This window comes from Malania oleifera, chromosome 2, assembly GCF_029873635.1.
Source record: "Malania oleifera isolate guangnan ecotype guangnan chromosome 2, ASM2987363v1, whole genome shotgun sequence".
NCBI classification, from domain to species: Eukaryota; Viridiplantae; Streptophyta; class Magnoliopsida; order Santalales; family Ximeniaceae; genus Malania; species Malania oleifera.
Window position 1 is genome coordinate 131,367,005 of NC_080418.1, and position 14,595 is coordinate 131,381,599.

The 14,595-nt window shown below is 33.0% G+C and overlaps 1 protein-coding gene across 1 annotated transcript in view; it reads left to right on the forward strand.

The window, feature by feature from the left end:
* Nucleotides 1-9,948: 9,948 nt before the first annotated feature.
* LOC131147961 (uncharacterized) overlaps nt 9,949-14,595 on the forward strand; it is a 65,666-nt gene continuing 61,019 nt past the window's right edge. Inside the window, exons 1-2 of the mRNA XM_058097646.1 lie at nt 9,949-10,247; nt 10,334-10,449. Coding sequence (XP_057953629.1) covers nt 10,226-10,247; nt 10,334-10,449 — 138 coding nt within the window. The 5' untranslated portion in view covers nt 9,949-10,225. The remainder of the gene's footprint in view (nt 10,248-10,333; nt 10,450-14,595) is intronic.

Sequence of the window (14,595 nt, forward strand, 5' to 3'; positions counted from 1 at the left end):
CTCTAAAGTGACTTTTGAGACTCTCCCTCTCTACTTTCACTCTCTCGTGACTCTCTTTTTCCCGTAGGCTCACTCGAAGCCCATCCTCGCACTCCGATCGTCTCTCTCTCCTCTCTCGGCTTGCCAGCTCACTTTCAACGACGAGTTCAAAAAGCTAGGGTTTTTGTTCAGGAACGTAATCGACTTATTTTTCAGAAACAGGTAAAGGGGTTAAGTTATGTCAGGTTTTTGTAGAATCTGAACTGATTAAACTGAAGTATTTTATTATAGGAATACTATATGTGACTTTTGGGTGAATCGGGTTTATGAAAATGTCAATTTTTATGGTTATGTATTTGGGGAAAAATCAACTGGAGTCGGTTAATCATCTCCATTTTCTTAAAAATCAAATACTTGAGTTAAACTAAAACCTAGAGATGATTATATCCTTGTTTTCTATAAATTATACTTTTCTGGACTATTTGTTACGTTTTGGTGTATTACTCAAATAAGTGTGGCATGAGATTGATGTTTTGGTTTAAATGTAATTGTTGGTTTCTTTTTGAAATGTGGAAAGCTATGACTTCAAACTATTTTCATGAAATGTGAAAAATGGTATGCCAGTTTAATACCGAAGGTTTGATATGTCAGTTTAGTACCGAGGATTCTGATATGCCGGTTTAATACTGAGGGATTATGATATGTTAGTTTTATATCAAGGAATGAATGAGTTTGTGAAAATATTGAATTGTTTTGAATGTCTTATGAAATGAAACCAAGTTACAATTTAATTACATAAATTGCATGATATGGTTTAAGAACCCTGAGAACCGGTTGTAGTGAGAGCACGGTACCGTTGCTCGTGAATTGTTTGGCCAGGTGCAACCACACTGTAGTGGAAGTGTAGGGAGTTTTAGCCAGTTGGCCTATGAAGAGTTGTTGTACCTTCCCTGAGGTCCAGAGCAGGAAGTGGTAAAGCAATTGGACCTACAGCAAAGCTTGCAGATGCTTGTAGACGTACTTGCAGATTGTTACTTTAACTTTGTTTGGGCTAATCACACATGCTAAGTCCAGCCTACGAGCTGCACAACTCGTCATGGGGGTTAATCATGTCATTTGTCCCAGGGAGTGTCTTCTATGCATATATGTGAATTTATGTAAATGGTGTTATCTATTAATTGAACTAGTTTACATTGTTGGAATGAATGTGTATTTTCAACTGTATAGGTGTGAGTACAATTCTGCAAATGCTATTTTTGATTAAATGGAGAAACAAATATTTTCTTATGCTACTAAAACTCATGTTGGTCACATCCTGATATTAACTTAATTCGTCTTACTGAGAGGTGTCTCACCCTAATGATCTTTTGACTTTTCAGGAGGTGCCAAGGATCGTGTGCTTAGCAGGCTAAAAGGGGTTGAGTTTAGTTTGTCTAGTATATGTACGTGGGTTGTATGAATGAAGTTTAGTTTCTATATTTTATTTTTGGGTTGTAATATTAGATGCTTGGAGACTCTTGTGGTTGATGGTAATCTAGAACTCTGGTAATGTTTAGGAAGGTGTTTAAATTATTTCCATTGCTTTTTATGTAATGAATATGTTATCAAGAATATGGATTTTACTAAAGTAGCACCCTAGGCCCCACGTGGTGGATCGGGGCGTTACAAGAATCACATCTAATTGTTGTAAAAAGAAATTGAAGATATATTGTGAGAACTATCAATCTTGCTTTATTTTATCCAAAAATCCTTGATTTCAAGTTTGTTGAATATACATATGCTAATTTTGCTAGATCCAAAACTTATAGGAAAAACACCAATGAAACTTGTCAACTCCTTAAAAGAAGCCTTGTAAGTAGGTCTAGTAGAAAGTAAAACTCAATAGCTTTTAGCAGGATTGTTATCTTGAATGAGCTTCCACTATTATCCTGAATGATATAATTTTCATTTTATTTATGATTCAAAGTGTACTTATTTCTATATCTTCCTAATAGGTTAAGACACTGTGAAGTCTCATTAAGCTTACAAATTATAAAGTTCATAACACATTTGTGTGAACTAGAAAAAATGACCATGGAAATCTTTTTGTTTTTGTTCTTGTTTCTTTTGAAGGGTGTAATCTTATGAGAGTTGTGTTATCCTGAATGTTGTGGCATTGTGCACGATTGAGGAGTCAAGTAGAATAAGAGTGAGAGTGTCTCATTCTTGGAATTGCAGAGCTTTCTCATTGGAATTATGTTGTACTAAGTGTGGTGGCGCTATGTTCTGGCTAGGTGAAGAGGAAAAGTAAATGTGAGATAGGATGGTTGTCGTAACAATAAGATACTAACTGTATTTGGTATTAGATCAAAGTGAAAAAACTCAAACTAGTTTGTTTGAAGAATGGATGTAGTCTCGTAATCGAGCCACTGTAAATCTTGTGTGCCTCTCTCTTTCATGGGTTGACTATTGTTAGGATCGAAGGAGCCCATGAGTGGGCTCGATACACATGAGTGAACACTAGCTTGACCCAAAAGCTTAAGCCTTTGGGTCAAGTTTGTGTTCACCCATGTGTATCAAGCCCACCCATGGGCTACTCCGGTCCTAACAAGTGGTATCAGAGCAGATGGTTCGTAACTTTGGGTGAGCGACATCATAAAAAAGTCAAGACACGAAACTAATTCTCCTAACGTGCTAACAGTTAGAGGACCAAGTATGTGACCGAGGCCAATAAGGAGCATCTAGGATGGGGATAGATCCAAATAAGGTCAAGACATGAGAGGTAGGATTGGTTCGAAGGCACGTGAAATGCAATCCAACGCATGTAAGGCGCCAACGGTAAGACCCACTTGAGCAATTGTTAGAGAATTGAACTCACTCCCAGAAGGGAGACAATTTTCATCTAAGGGGGAGCATTTGGAACTCACAAGCGAGGGGAGAATTGTTGAGAATTTCACTTGTGTGTTTGTCCCACATTGGAAAATTTGAGTGGATGGTGGGTGCTTATATATATGATTGGGCCCAAAACCCAATATACTTAAGTTTTTTGGTCAAGTTGATGTTCACTCATGTGTATCAAGTCCACCCATAGGCTCCTCCGGTCCTAACAACTATTATCTAATACTGCTGTGTGGATTTCAAATTGAACTATCTTGTTAACAACCACTAATTGAGATCAAATCATTGCTTTATGAAGAAAATTTAAATTAGACCAAAGTTTTAAAAAGCCACCCAATTCACCCCTCTTTTAGGTGCCTAACAAAACCAATATCTTTGTTTTGGTGTTTGTGTGTAATACCTTGTTTACTTAAGCTTTGCACCAATAGGCACATCAAATAGATGCATCTGTAGAACAAATGCACCATAAAATAAATCTACAACACGCATCAACAGATGCATTTGCAGACGCATCAGGTGATGACCATTTGACATGAATTTTTGGTTGCTTTTTCCTTAATTCAAGTAAGTGTTTAAGCAAATCAACGTTAAACATGGATTATATGATCTTTATTTGCTTATTACTGTATAATTATGAGGAAGAGTAGTGAGTTTCCCAAGTATTATTTTTCTCAATTTCATGAATTTTATCATTCATAACTTGAATCCGTCAATCATAATTGACATCTCTTTATAAAATGATGGATTTGCAAAATAAAGCAAAAATCGCAAAATCTTTGTCAATTAAATTATTATTATTGTCAATAATATATCCTTTAATCTGGCCAACAAGTGACACTGATGTTGCGGATAAATGGATAACTCCAAGGGAATGGGAAAAATTGTAAAAGGAAAAAAAAATGATAGGTCAAAAAAATTTTCATAAAAAATATCCAAAGTTTTTCTAGCAATTTTTACTCTATCCCGACGTCCTAGAGGGTTAATCTCCTACCATAAAGGACACACCCCAAGCTACCTCAACATGCATGGCGAACTTTAAATTATTATTATTATTATTATTTTGGTTTTCTTGATTAATTTTAATGGAGTTATCATTAACCTATATTATTCTTGGGTGTTGTTAACACCTAATTACATGATTCGACCTAATTACATGATTCGACCTGCATTACTAATTAGGGATTGAGAGTTCAGTTATACAAGGAGAATGTATTAGCACTTTCTACACACCTGTCAAGCGGACGATACCTGATTAGCCTAAAATTCTTCTAAAATCAACAAATTATAACCCAGATTCTTTCATGTGTTTGATCATTAATTTCATTTATTTTGATTTGCTTAGCACAAGACAGAAATCTTGTTTCTTGTTCAAGATATGCACAAGACGTGATCTTGAAGCAAGTTGTCTAATTAGCTTTATTAGTAATAGTTTTATATTTTAAGCCTTAGGAATACTTGCATAAAACATAGAATTATCATATTTTAAATTTTTAAGTATGAACAAGACATGACTTTGATAGCTTTTTTTACAGAAGTAAATTTTGTTTGAATGAATTATCCCCTAATTATCCAATTATTTTAATTTGAGAAATGCCTGCATTGGATAATACATCTCTTTTTATCCTGGTTTTATTTTAAATTTCAATTAACTAGAGATATGCACAAGATGTAACCTCTTAAGGCATTTCAACAATTAAAAATGGATTTTAGTAATTTTCCCTAAATTTTACTTATTTTCTACAATTTTAATTGTCCTTTGATTTTTTTAACTTCATAAAACTCATTTTATCATGGATTCTAAATTTCATGGCCAACTTAAGTTTTCAATGATTTTTTCTATATTTTCCTCTAATTTATTTGCAATCTTCCTATTTTTTAATGTTTTAAATTTTATTCAATTGTCATTATTCAAAAGAAATCATTTAAAAAAAAGTTTAAGCCCGGTCGACTAACCAAACCAATAGTCAACTGGTTCAACCGATCAACCTGTATAAGCATCGCAATACGCCACAAACCGTAACCTATTCCTCAAACCTTAATCGCGCCTAATCCTTAGTCTCCTCCTCTATATTATTCAAAGCTTAGCTCTTGTTCATCTCTACGAATCCCTAACTCCTTACAATACCATCTCATATATCTTCCTAGTATTCAACCTCGACAGCTTTTCGAATCATCATCATCGCATATCTATATTGCAGATGCCTAAACATATCTCTATTATAAATTTTCTTTCTTTCTCTTTAGTTCATTTTTCGTTTTTTTTTTTTTTTCAAAATCACTCGATTGCTCTTTCCTTTCTATCTTGGATTTTTAATTTCTGAGGTTAGATCTCTGGTTTTTTTGTTTTTGTTTTGCTTCATCAGGAATCATCACCCCATCATGTGCAAATCTCAGCAGATATTCAATCACTATTCCACTATTGTAGTTCAATCGTCCCCTCACAATAAGATTCGCTCTCTTTATCTATAATCAATGTCTTATTTTAATCTTTATTTTCCTTTTCCATATTTCGATTTTTTTTATCTAAACTCTCTTTCATCTATGCTTAGATTTCGGTCTCTAATAACTTCTTTTTTATTGTGTTAGGTTTTCTCAAAGCACAATGTGTTGTCGTACCTAAGTAACACTAATCAATGATCCACTATATGCTTTTATAGTTGGGTCTTACGCATACGCTTTGAGTAGTTTCACTTGGTTCAACTTAGCACACTACTGATACTACTAACCATTGTTTTGCAATGATCCTTCAAACTTTCCCTCTCTTTTTACTTCAAACTTTAATTTTCTTTTTGGTATTCTACTGTTGTTTTCATGCTTCTGATTCTAAATAACTTTGACCTTGCAACATCAAACCTTCAATTTTCTCTGAGTTTCCTGATTGATTTTTTGTTTGGACATTTGAATTATGCATCCTAGGTCTAAGGTCTTGGAAATGTACTATTAGCTAGACTGGGAAATATTGGCTGATTTTGATGATTTTATATACTACACTATGCTTATTTTTGTCTTCTAATTTCCTAACACACATTCCCTCACCTTACTCAAATATATCAGTGTTATTTCTTTTATGGCTCACATGCTCATTTGCTCTATGCTTATTTACATATTTGCTAATCACATTGGCGTGCACTAATTTGAACTCAACCTATGCATCTCACTAGGTCACCATGATTCGTAAACACTTTAGGAAATTTCACTCTAACGATTTTCTTCAAAACATATATCAATTCATTTAAAATACTTGATCCACTTTACTAATTCATCATCCACACATTTTCAAAAGGAAACCTACATCTAGTTTTTGCTTATAAACGTTTTATTTCTTATTTCACATACTTAAACAAAGAAATATACTAATCATTTCATTAATATCAAGTTCATACACAATTTCCAAAGAAAACTCATCCATTTATGCTTTTGTAAATAATTCATTCATGGGCAATCTATTCATGACTTAATTCATACAGTTTTCAAGGAAATTCTCATTCATCTTATACACTTGTAAATGTTTCATTCATAGACAATCTAGTCGTGACTATCTTGAAAAAAAATTCACACATAGTAAATATCATTTACAGAAAAAAAAAAAATCATTTACGATTACATATGTCTCACATTGATTCACAGTTTTACACAAAATCATTCATGATTACACGTATTTTGCATTCATTCTCAGTTTCACACAAAATCATTCATGATTTCGAAAATGAATTTTGTGAGTCATAATTTTAACCATAATTTTATTTGCAATCATCCTTAATTTTTTAAAAGAAAACTTCCCCATATTCATGTCTCAATTGCATTTTTTATGTGAAATCATTCACATGCATTCATTTTCACTATCTTATTGATTTTAACATGAATTCATCATCCCTCATGTCTATGACAATTCTAAATCATTCAAAATTTGATCATTTCATCAAACCACGATTGAATTTACATGCTAAACATTAGAAAATATTTTGACCTTTCAATAAGATTATACTTTCTTCACTTTAATTGCTGATGTCTTCAAGCTTTCAATCTATTTTTCCCTTTTACTGCATCTTTATTGGATCTAATCACTTCAATTCTGCAACATGTTATTCTCTCAATCTCTCTCTTTTTTCTTCCAAGCTTGCTCTTGTTAAATTTTTTTTTTTGTTAATTTTAATGCTATTTATTATATGTATATATATATATATATATATATATATTGAAATTTCACCTTTTATTTTTCTTCTCTAGCTTCTATTATATTGATTTTACTTGTGTAAAGGGCCTACTAGTGGCTACTTACCTAGAGGGAGAAAGAAAAATGAAAATGCCTTGCAATCCAATGTGGCAGTCTTTAGGGATGCCACATGGCTTGCTTTTGACATACATTCTCAATTCATTATATCATGCAATTTTACTTTTTGGGTTAAGCAGTAATTGGACTCTCAATGACTTTTATCTTTATTTCGACCTCAAGACCTTTAGGGAAAGACCTTAGGTGGCATAAAAGAGAAATCAATTTTTCTTATATATGGCTTCAGACAAAAAAGGGTGTCTACAAACTTTTCCACTGACCAATTCTAAGTAACTTACTCAACAAAGATGACGTCCTCACTTGTTAGAATTCAAGATCAAATACAAAGAGAGAGAGACTTGCAGTGTAAGAGGCACACATGATACCTTTGTCTTTATGCTATTTATATGTATTGAATACAATTGAACTAATAATAAATAAAACTAACCCTAATAGTGATACAAAGACTAAAGTGCCCTTTAACTATAATATTACAATATATATGATATTATCTAACATCCCTTCTCAAACTCATGATGACACATTGAGAAGCATCGAGAGTTTGCCGAATAGAAACTGGATGTCACCGGTGGTTGTGTATGGTGTTGGGAGTTGTTAGTGTGCGATTGTAGTGTTGGTGAGAAGACCAAATCATTCACAGTTTGCCACCGGGTGCGATTCCAGCGATGGTGTTGCAGAGAGTGCGGCGGTAGATGTGCCGGAGTTGTAGAGAGTGCGGCGGTGGAGTTATTGAGAGTGTCAGAGTTGCAGAGTGATTTTGCAACTTTTGCAACTCATGCGTGAGCAATTTTCTGAAAAATTGGTGGATCAATAGCCTGAAAACATCATGTCACGACTTTATATTTTTCTCTCTAGTCGTAATTAACATTGTTTTTTGAACCAATGTCATATTTGTTTCATTCTCGACTTTTTATAACCTTGATTTATAATATCTCAAATATTATGGAATTCAAACAAATTTTGTTAGCCATGTGAGATTTAAAAAATTAGTTCGTCAAGAATAAATATTTCAATGGAATAGTTAGGAGCAACACAATTGTAGTTTGCTTACTTAGTCCAACCAACTTTATACTCAAAAAATATTGGTGAAAGTGCAACATTTCTTGCACTCAGACTTGAAATTGAGATCTTAGGTTTGGAAAATGAAACACTGCTGTCACCATACCCTTTGAGAAATTTGTAATAGATGATTAAGAATTATATATATATATATTTCTTGCACTCGAACTTGAAATTGAGATCTTAGGTTTGGAAAATGAAGCATTTCTGTCACTACACTCTTTGAGAAATTTGTAATAGATGGTTAGGAATTTTATATATATATATATATGAATGTAGCTAATTTTATGAAGTGCAAAAACTCTTCTCTTTCCGATATTTGTCATCATAATAATAATTCTAAAAAAAAATTACAAATTTATCTTGATTGTGTGATTCTTTTTTGTCATAACTAAATGATTATGACTAACACTTTATAATGTTCTAGTACACATGCTTGGGAGTATGCATTTTAAATATTAAATTTAAATTTACATAAATATAAACAAAATGTAGTATAAAGTATATCAAATTTCATATAATTATAAATCTAAAATTCGATTTAAATATTTTTGTAAATTAGGACAAAATTCATCGTATTAAACACAATTTTAGATCATTGTGCTTTCTTATTATTACTTTTATTATGTTTATTATCATATGTATACAGAAACACACACACACACACATATATATATACAAATTGACATAAGTTTGACCTATCAATCTGATTGACACTTGAGCTTAACTTCATGATTTTTTTTTTGCAGTGCCAAAAAAATGTATATGTTTTTACAACATAATATCTATGTATTAGTGTGAAATCATTTTAAAAGAAATCTTTTTACCCCTTATCTAACAAAAGCTTGAAATGCAAAGTATCATTCTTAGCACCCATGCACAAGCGGCGGGAGCATGGTTTTAAATAAAGGTTGCGACCATTACGTAATACCGTTACATAAAGGTTTTTTGGGTTACCGATACCGTTACACACCGTGAAATCAGTGGAAAAAAAAATCACGGTCGTAGCGGCTGTTACAAACCGCGACCGTTTACATAAATGCTACTATGACTGTTACGTTTCGCTACAGGACTGTTACACCAAAAAATTATTTTACTATTTACTTTTTCTTCTCACTTTTTTCCACTCTTTCATATATCATTCTCAATATACTAAGTGGCAAGATGGGGAAAAGATTATAAAGAGGATGACAATGATACAAAATTTATTATTTCTTTAAATACTCACAATAGATGCATTAATTAACAATTTGAAAATACTAACTTGTCCGGAAAATATTTTATTTTAATAATATTAGTAATGTGATATTTATGTATTTTTCAACTTCAACTTTCTTTTTTTTCTAAGTATTTTATACTTGTATTATTCGTGTGTCATATGTATCTAATAGATTAATGAAGTGTCTAATGTATTTTATTTTATTAATTAATTTAGCACACATAAGAATTTATGACAGATAAGAACAATGAGAAGTATAAATACGCATACACACACTCGTAATTTTTCTATCAATGGTGGGTTAAAATAAATATAAACTAATTACCCTTACCAAATGACTTAGTTACTCGAACTAAAGGATCCAAAATATACTAAAACTCTTTTTAAGAATGACACCCATTACTGTAACATTATGCTACCCGTTACCGCGAATTAAAATCATGAGCGGGAGCCATTAACCTGTAGCAAAAAGAAATTTATTTGAATGGTTTATTACAAGTGCGGAATGGTGATGGCTGTGAGTAGTGCTGTGTATCACGCAGATTCTCCCTGGGATATGCTATGCAGCATTTGGATCCACAAAGTTTTGGCTGCACCGATGGCGACAAGTTTGCCTGATAAAAAAAAGAAAAAAAAGAAAAAGAGGAGAGAGAGAGATTAGTGGAGTGGTTAGCGCCGCCACTGGACAGCAGCCGGGCCCTGCCTGGTTTCCATTTCTGTCATTTCTGATTCGAATTTTTCAGAGCAAGAGAAAGAGAGAGAGTTGAGGCAGAAGAGGAGGAAGAGGAAGGAGGAGAAAGATGAGTACGGCGGCAATGGAAGGTACGCGCTCTGTCCATCTTGGATTAATGATGCAGTTGCGGCGCATGATCCGTTCACATGCTTGCTATTTCTGAAAATTTTTGCAGCCCTTCAGGTCGAGAAAATGGACGAGCGCGTCACCCGTGTTCTCTTCTGTGGTCCTCATTTCCCTGCTTCTCACAATTTTACACTGGAGTACTTGCGGGACTATCCCTTTATTCAGGTAAGAACTTAGATCTGCTCCGTCTCTCCCATCCCCAAAACCCATCTCTAATTTTCTTTCTGTTTTGATGAATGGTTTTGTTTCTATTCTGGGACATTTGGGTAATTTGAGACTGTTGGGGGTTAGAGAGCTGAAAATGTTGTAAAGAAAGCAAACTCTTTTGTAAAAAAATGCAGAAAAATAAATAGTGACAAGACAGAAATTTTACATGGTTTGGCTATGCCTATTTTACCGGCGGATGGGATAAAAAACTTTAGGAATTACAAGATGATTTGAAACTATTATTGTACAAAATATCTCTCCTCTTTCCATCTCTCATCATTTTTATTCGTATGCTTACTCCAAGCCTTATGTATGTCAAAATGAGAGGGAGAGAGGGCCCTTTCATAGGGCAATAAGGATAACACATAATTTATGGCAGTGGAAAATGAAAGGACATAATTTTTGGAGGTGGAAAATGAAATGGTGACAACCATTAATTTGTATGGTTTTCATAACACTTTGCCTAAAGATGTCACCTATATATTAACTCATTCTGTGAAGATCTTTAAGATGTCTTAAAATTAGATGAACCAATTTCTTGAATGTTGTAGTAGGCAAAATTTTGGTGAATTATCACTTGATCGGATCTGCTGAACATTTATATCAACATTCTTCTGGAGTTCATGTGTATAGAAGAATTTTGGAGAGATATGCTTCATTCTGTCACCTTTTATGTATCCTCTTAGTTGAGCTATACATGCAGCGTTGTCTTCATATAAAACTGTTGGAATACCCTTGATTGATTGAAGACCATAATTTGTTTGGATATGAGAAATCATTGATATGAGCAACATGCATTCTCTATTAGCTTCATGGATAACTAGTATTTCAAAATGATTGGAGGATGTTTCTGTAGCCGTCTGCTTTATTGATTTTCAAGATATAACAGTTTTTTCGTAAAGAAATACATATCCAGTTTAAGATTTAATATTGTGAGAATCAGATAGATATCTAGCATCTGCATATCCTACTAGTTGAGACTTGGAATCAAATGAGTAGAATATACCCAAATCAAATGTATCTCTCAAATAGTGTAGAATGTGCTTAATTCCATTCCAGTGTCACCGAGTAGGAGCAGAACTATATCTTGCTAGTAGATTTACAGCAAATGTGATGTTGGGTCTTGTACAATTGACTAGATACATCAAAGAGCCGATAACACTTAAATATGGTACTTCAGGACCAAGTAATCCCTCCCCCTCATCATGAAATCAAAATGAATCTTCTTAACATCAAGTGATCGCACCATCATTGGAGATCCCAAAGGATGGACTTTGTCCATAAAGAATTGCTTTAATATCTTTTTGGTATATTTAGATTGATGAACAAGAATTCCACCATTTACATGTCCAATCTGTAGGCTAAGACAATATTTTGTCTTTTCTAAATCTTTCATCTTAAATCTCGTCATTAAATAATTAGCAGCTTTAGTGAGCTATTCAGGAGTCTCAATTAAATTCAAATCGTCAACATAAACAACAATTATAAAAAATCTGGATTTTGATCTTTTAATAAAAATGCATGGACAAATTAGATCATTTATGAATCATTCTTTCACAAGGTACTCACTTAATCGATTGTATCACATGCGTCCATATTGCTTTAATCCACATAAAGAACGTTGCAATTTAATTGAATATAAATTTCTGGGTTTTGCTTCAGGCAATTTAAATCCTTTAGTGATTTTCATATAAATTTTACTATCCAACTATCTATATAGGTGTGTCGTTATTACATCCATAAGACGCATGCTTAGTCGTTCAGCGGCTGCTAGCCCAATTAAGAATTTGAATGTGGTTCCATCCATTACGAGAGAATATGTCTCCCCATAATTAATTTCGGGTTTCTGTGAGAAACCTTGTGCCACAAGCCTTGCTTTATATCGAGCAATTTCATTATTTTCATTTCGTTTGCGCACAAATACCCATTTGTATCCATCGGGTTGGACATCTTCTAATGTCTGGACTACATGTCCAAAAACTTCTCTTTTTAATAGAGAGTTTAATTATGCTGTGATAGCCTCTTTCCATTTTGGCCAATCACTTATATATCGACATTCATTAATAGATTTAGGTTTAGGATTCTCATTACTTTTGGTAATGTTAGTAGCTACTGCATATGTAAATATGTTATTGGCAATAACTTTATTTCTATCCCACATTTCTCTTGTATCATGAATTGAGATCTCATTATTATTTCCAGGTAGCTGTTCTTTTTCAAGGGATGTCTCTTTAGGAGTTTTCTCTTAAGGTTATTCCTCTTTAGGAGGTTCTATAATAGGGATTTCATTTTCTAGAGAAACGGGTTTGTGAATGTCGAATGGATTATCCACTTCTGTAACCTCTTCTGGAGTGTTTACTGATTTCAATTTTCTCATTTTGGGAGTTTTATCTTTTGCACCAACAGGTCTTCCATGCTTAACTTGAGGTTTAGATTTATTAGCCGGCTGTTGTCCTTCAAGGACATCAATACATGCTGGAATATTTGCAGCAGGTATATGAGATTTTAGTATTGTCTTGGTATATGCAAAAGAATTTGGTAACTGATTTGCAATCCTTTGCAAATGTATTATCTTATGAACTTCAAGTTCACTTTGATTTGTGCGAGAATCTAAATGAGATAAACTCATAGCATTCTATGTGATTTCATGTTGTGCTTCAGGCATTGATTTTGCTCTCTCTAATGTAGGAAATACTGCTTCATCAAAATGACAATTTTGAAACCATGCTTTAAACAAATCACCTGTTAAAGGTTCAAGATATCTAATAGTAGAAGGGGACTCGAAACCAACATAGATACCAAGCTTACGTTGAGGACCCATTTTAGTTCTTTGAGGAGGGACAGTAGGAACATATATATTGCACTACCAAAAGTTCTTAAATTAGAAATATCAGGTTATTGCTCATAAACTAATTGCATAGGTGAAAGTTTATTGTAAGCAGTTGGTCTTATACGAACTAGACATGCAGCATGAAGAATAGCATGTCCCCAAACAGATAAAGACAATTTAGTTCTTATAATCATAGATCTAACAATGAGTTAAAGTCTCTTAATAAAAGATTCAATTAAACCATTTTGTGTATGGGTATAAGCAATGAGATGTTTAACATCTATTCCAAGTGACATGCAATAGTTATCAAAAGTTTGGAATGTAAATTCACCAGCATTATCCAAATGAATTGATTTAATTGAATAATCGGGAAAATGAGTTTGTAATTTAATCAGTTGAGAAAGAAGTCTAGCAAATGCAATGTTACGAGTAGAAAGTAGAGAAACATGTGACCATCTAGTAGATGCATCAATTAAGACCATGAAATATTTAAATGGTCTAGATGATGGATGTATTGGTCTGCATATATCACCATGAATTCTTTATAAGAAATTAGGAGATTCAAGACTTATCTTTGAAATAGATGGTTTGACAATTAAGTTCCCTTGAGAGCAAGCAGTACACATGAAATCATTTGATAAAAAAATCTTCTGATTCTTTAGTGGATGACCATGTGAATTCTTAATGATTCTTCGTATCATTACATCTCCAGAATGTCCAAGATGATCATGCCAAAGTGTAAATAATTTTGGGTCATTGTACTTCTGGTGCAAGACATTATATAATTCAACTGCTTTAATCTTTGTATAATACAATTCAGAAGATAAAGTTGACCGTTTTTTCTAAAATTTGTTTCTTCCTGGAAACAATAGTAGTAATATTAAGGAATTCTTTACTGCCTTCATTTGTAGTTTCAATGTGATATCCATTGAGTCTTAAATCTTTAAAGCTTAACAGACTTCTTCTAGATCTGTTAGAGTATAAAGCTTCATCAATTTGTAATAAAGTACCATTGGGTAACTTTATATTAGCTATTCCAGAGCCTTCAATCAAATTTGTAGAACTAAATATTGTATTAACATTTGTTGAAGATATATTCAAATAATGGAAATATTTCCTATCTCGAAGAATTGTGTGTGTTGTATCACTATTAGTTAAGCAAACTTCTTCCATAGACATTTTAGAAATGATTAAAACTTTAGTACAATCCACGCTACGATACATATTTAAAAAACCTATTATTATAGTTGATCATAGCAACAATAAATATGATA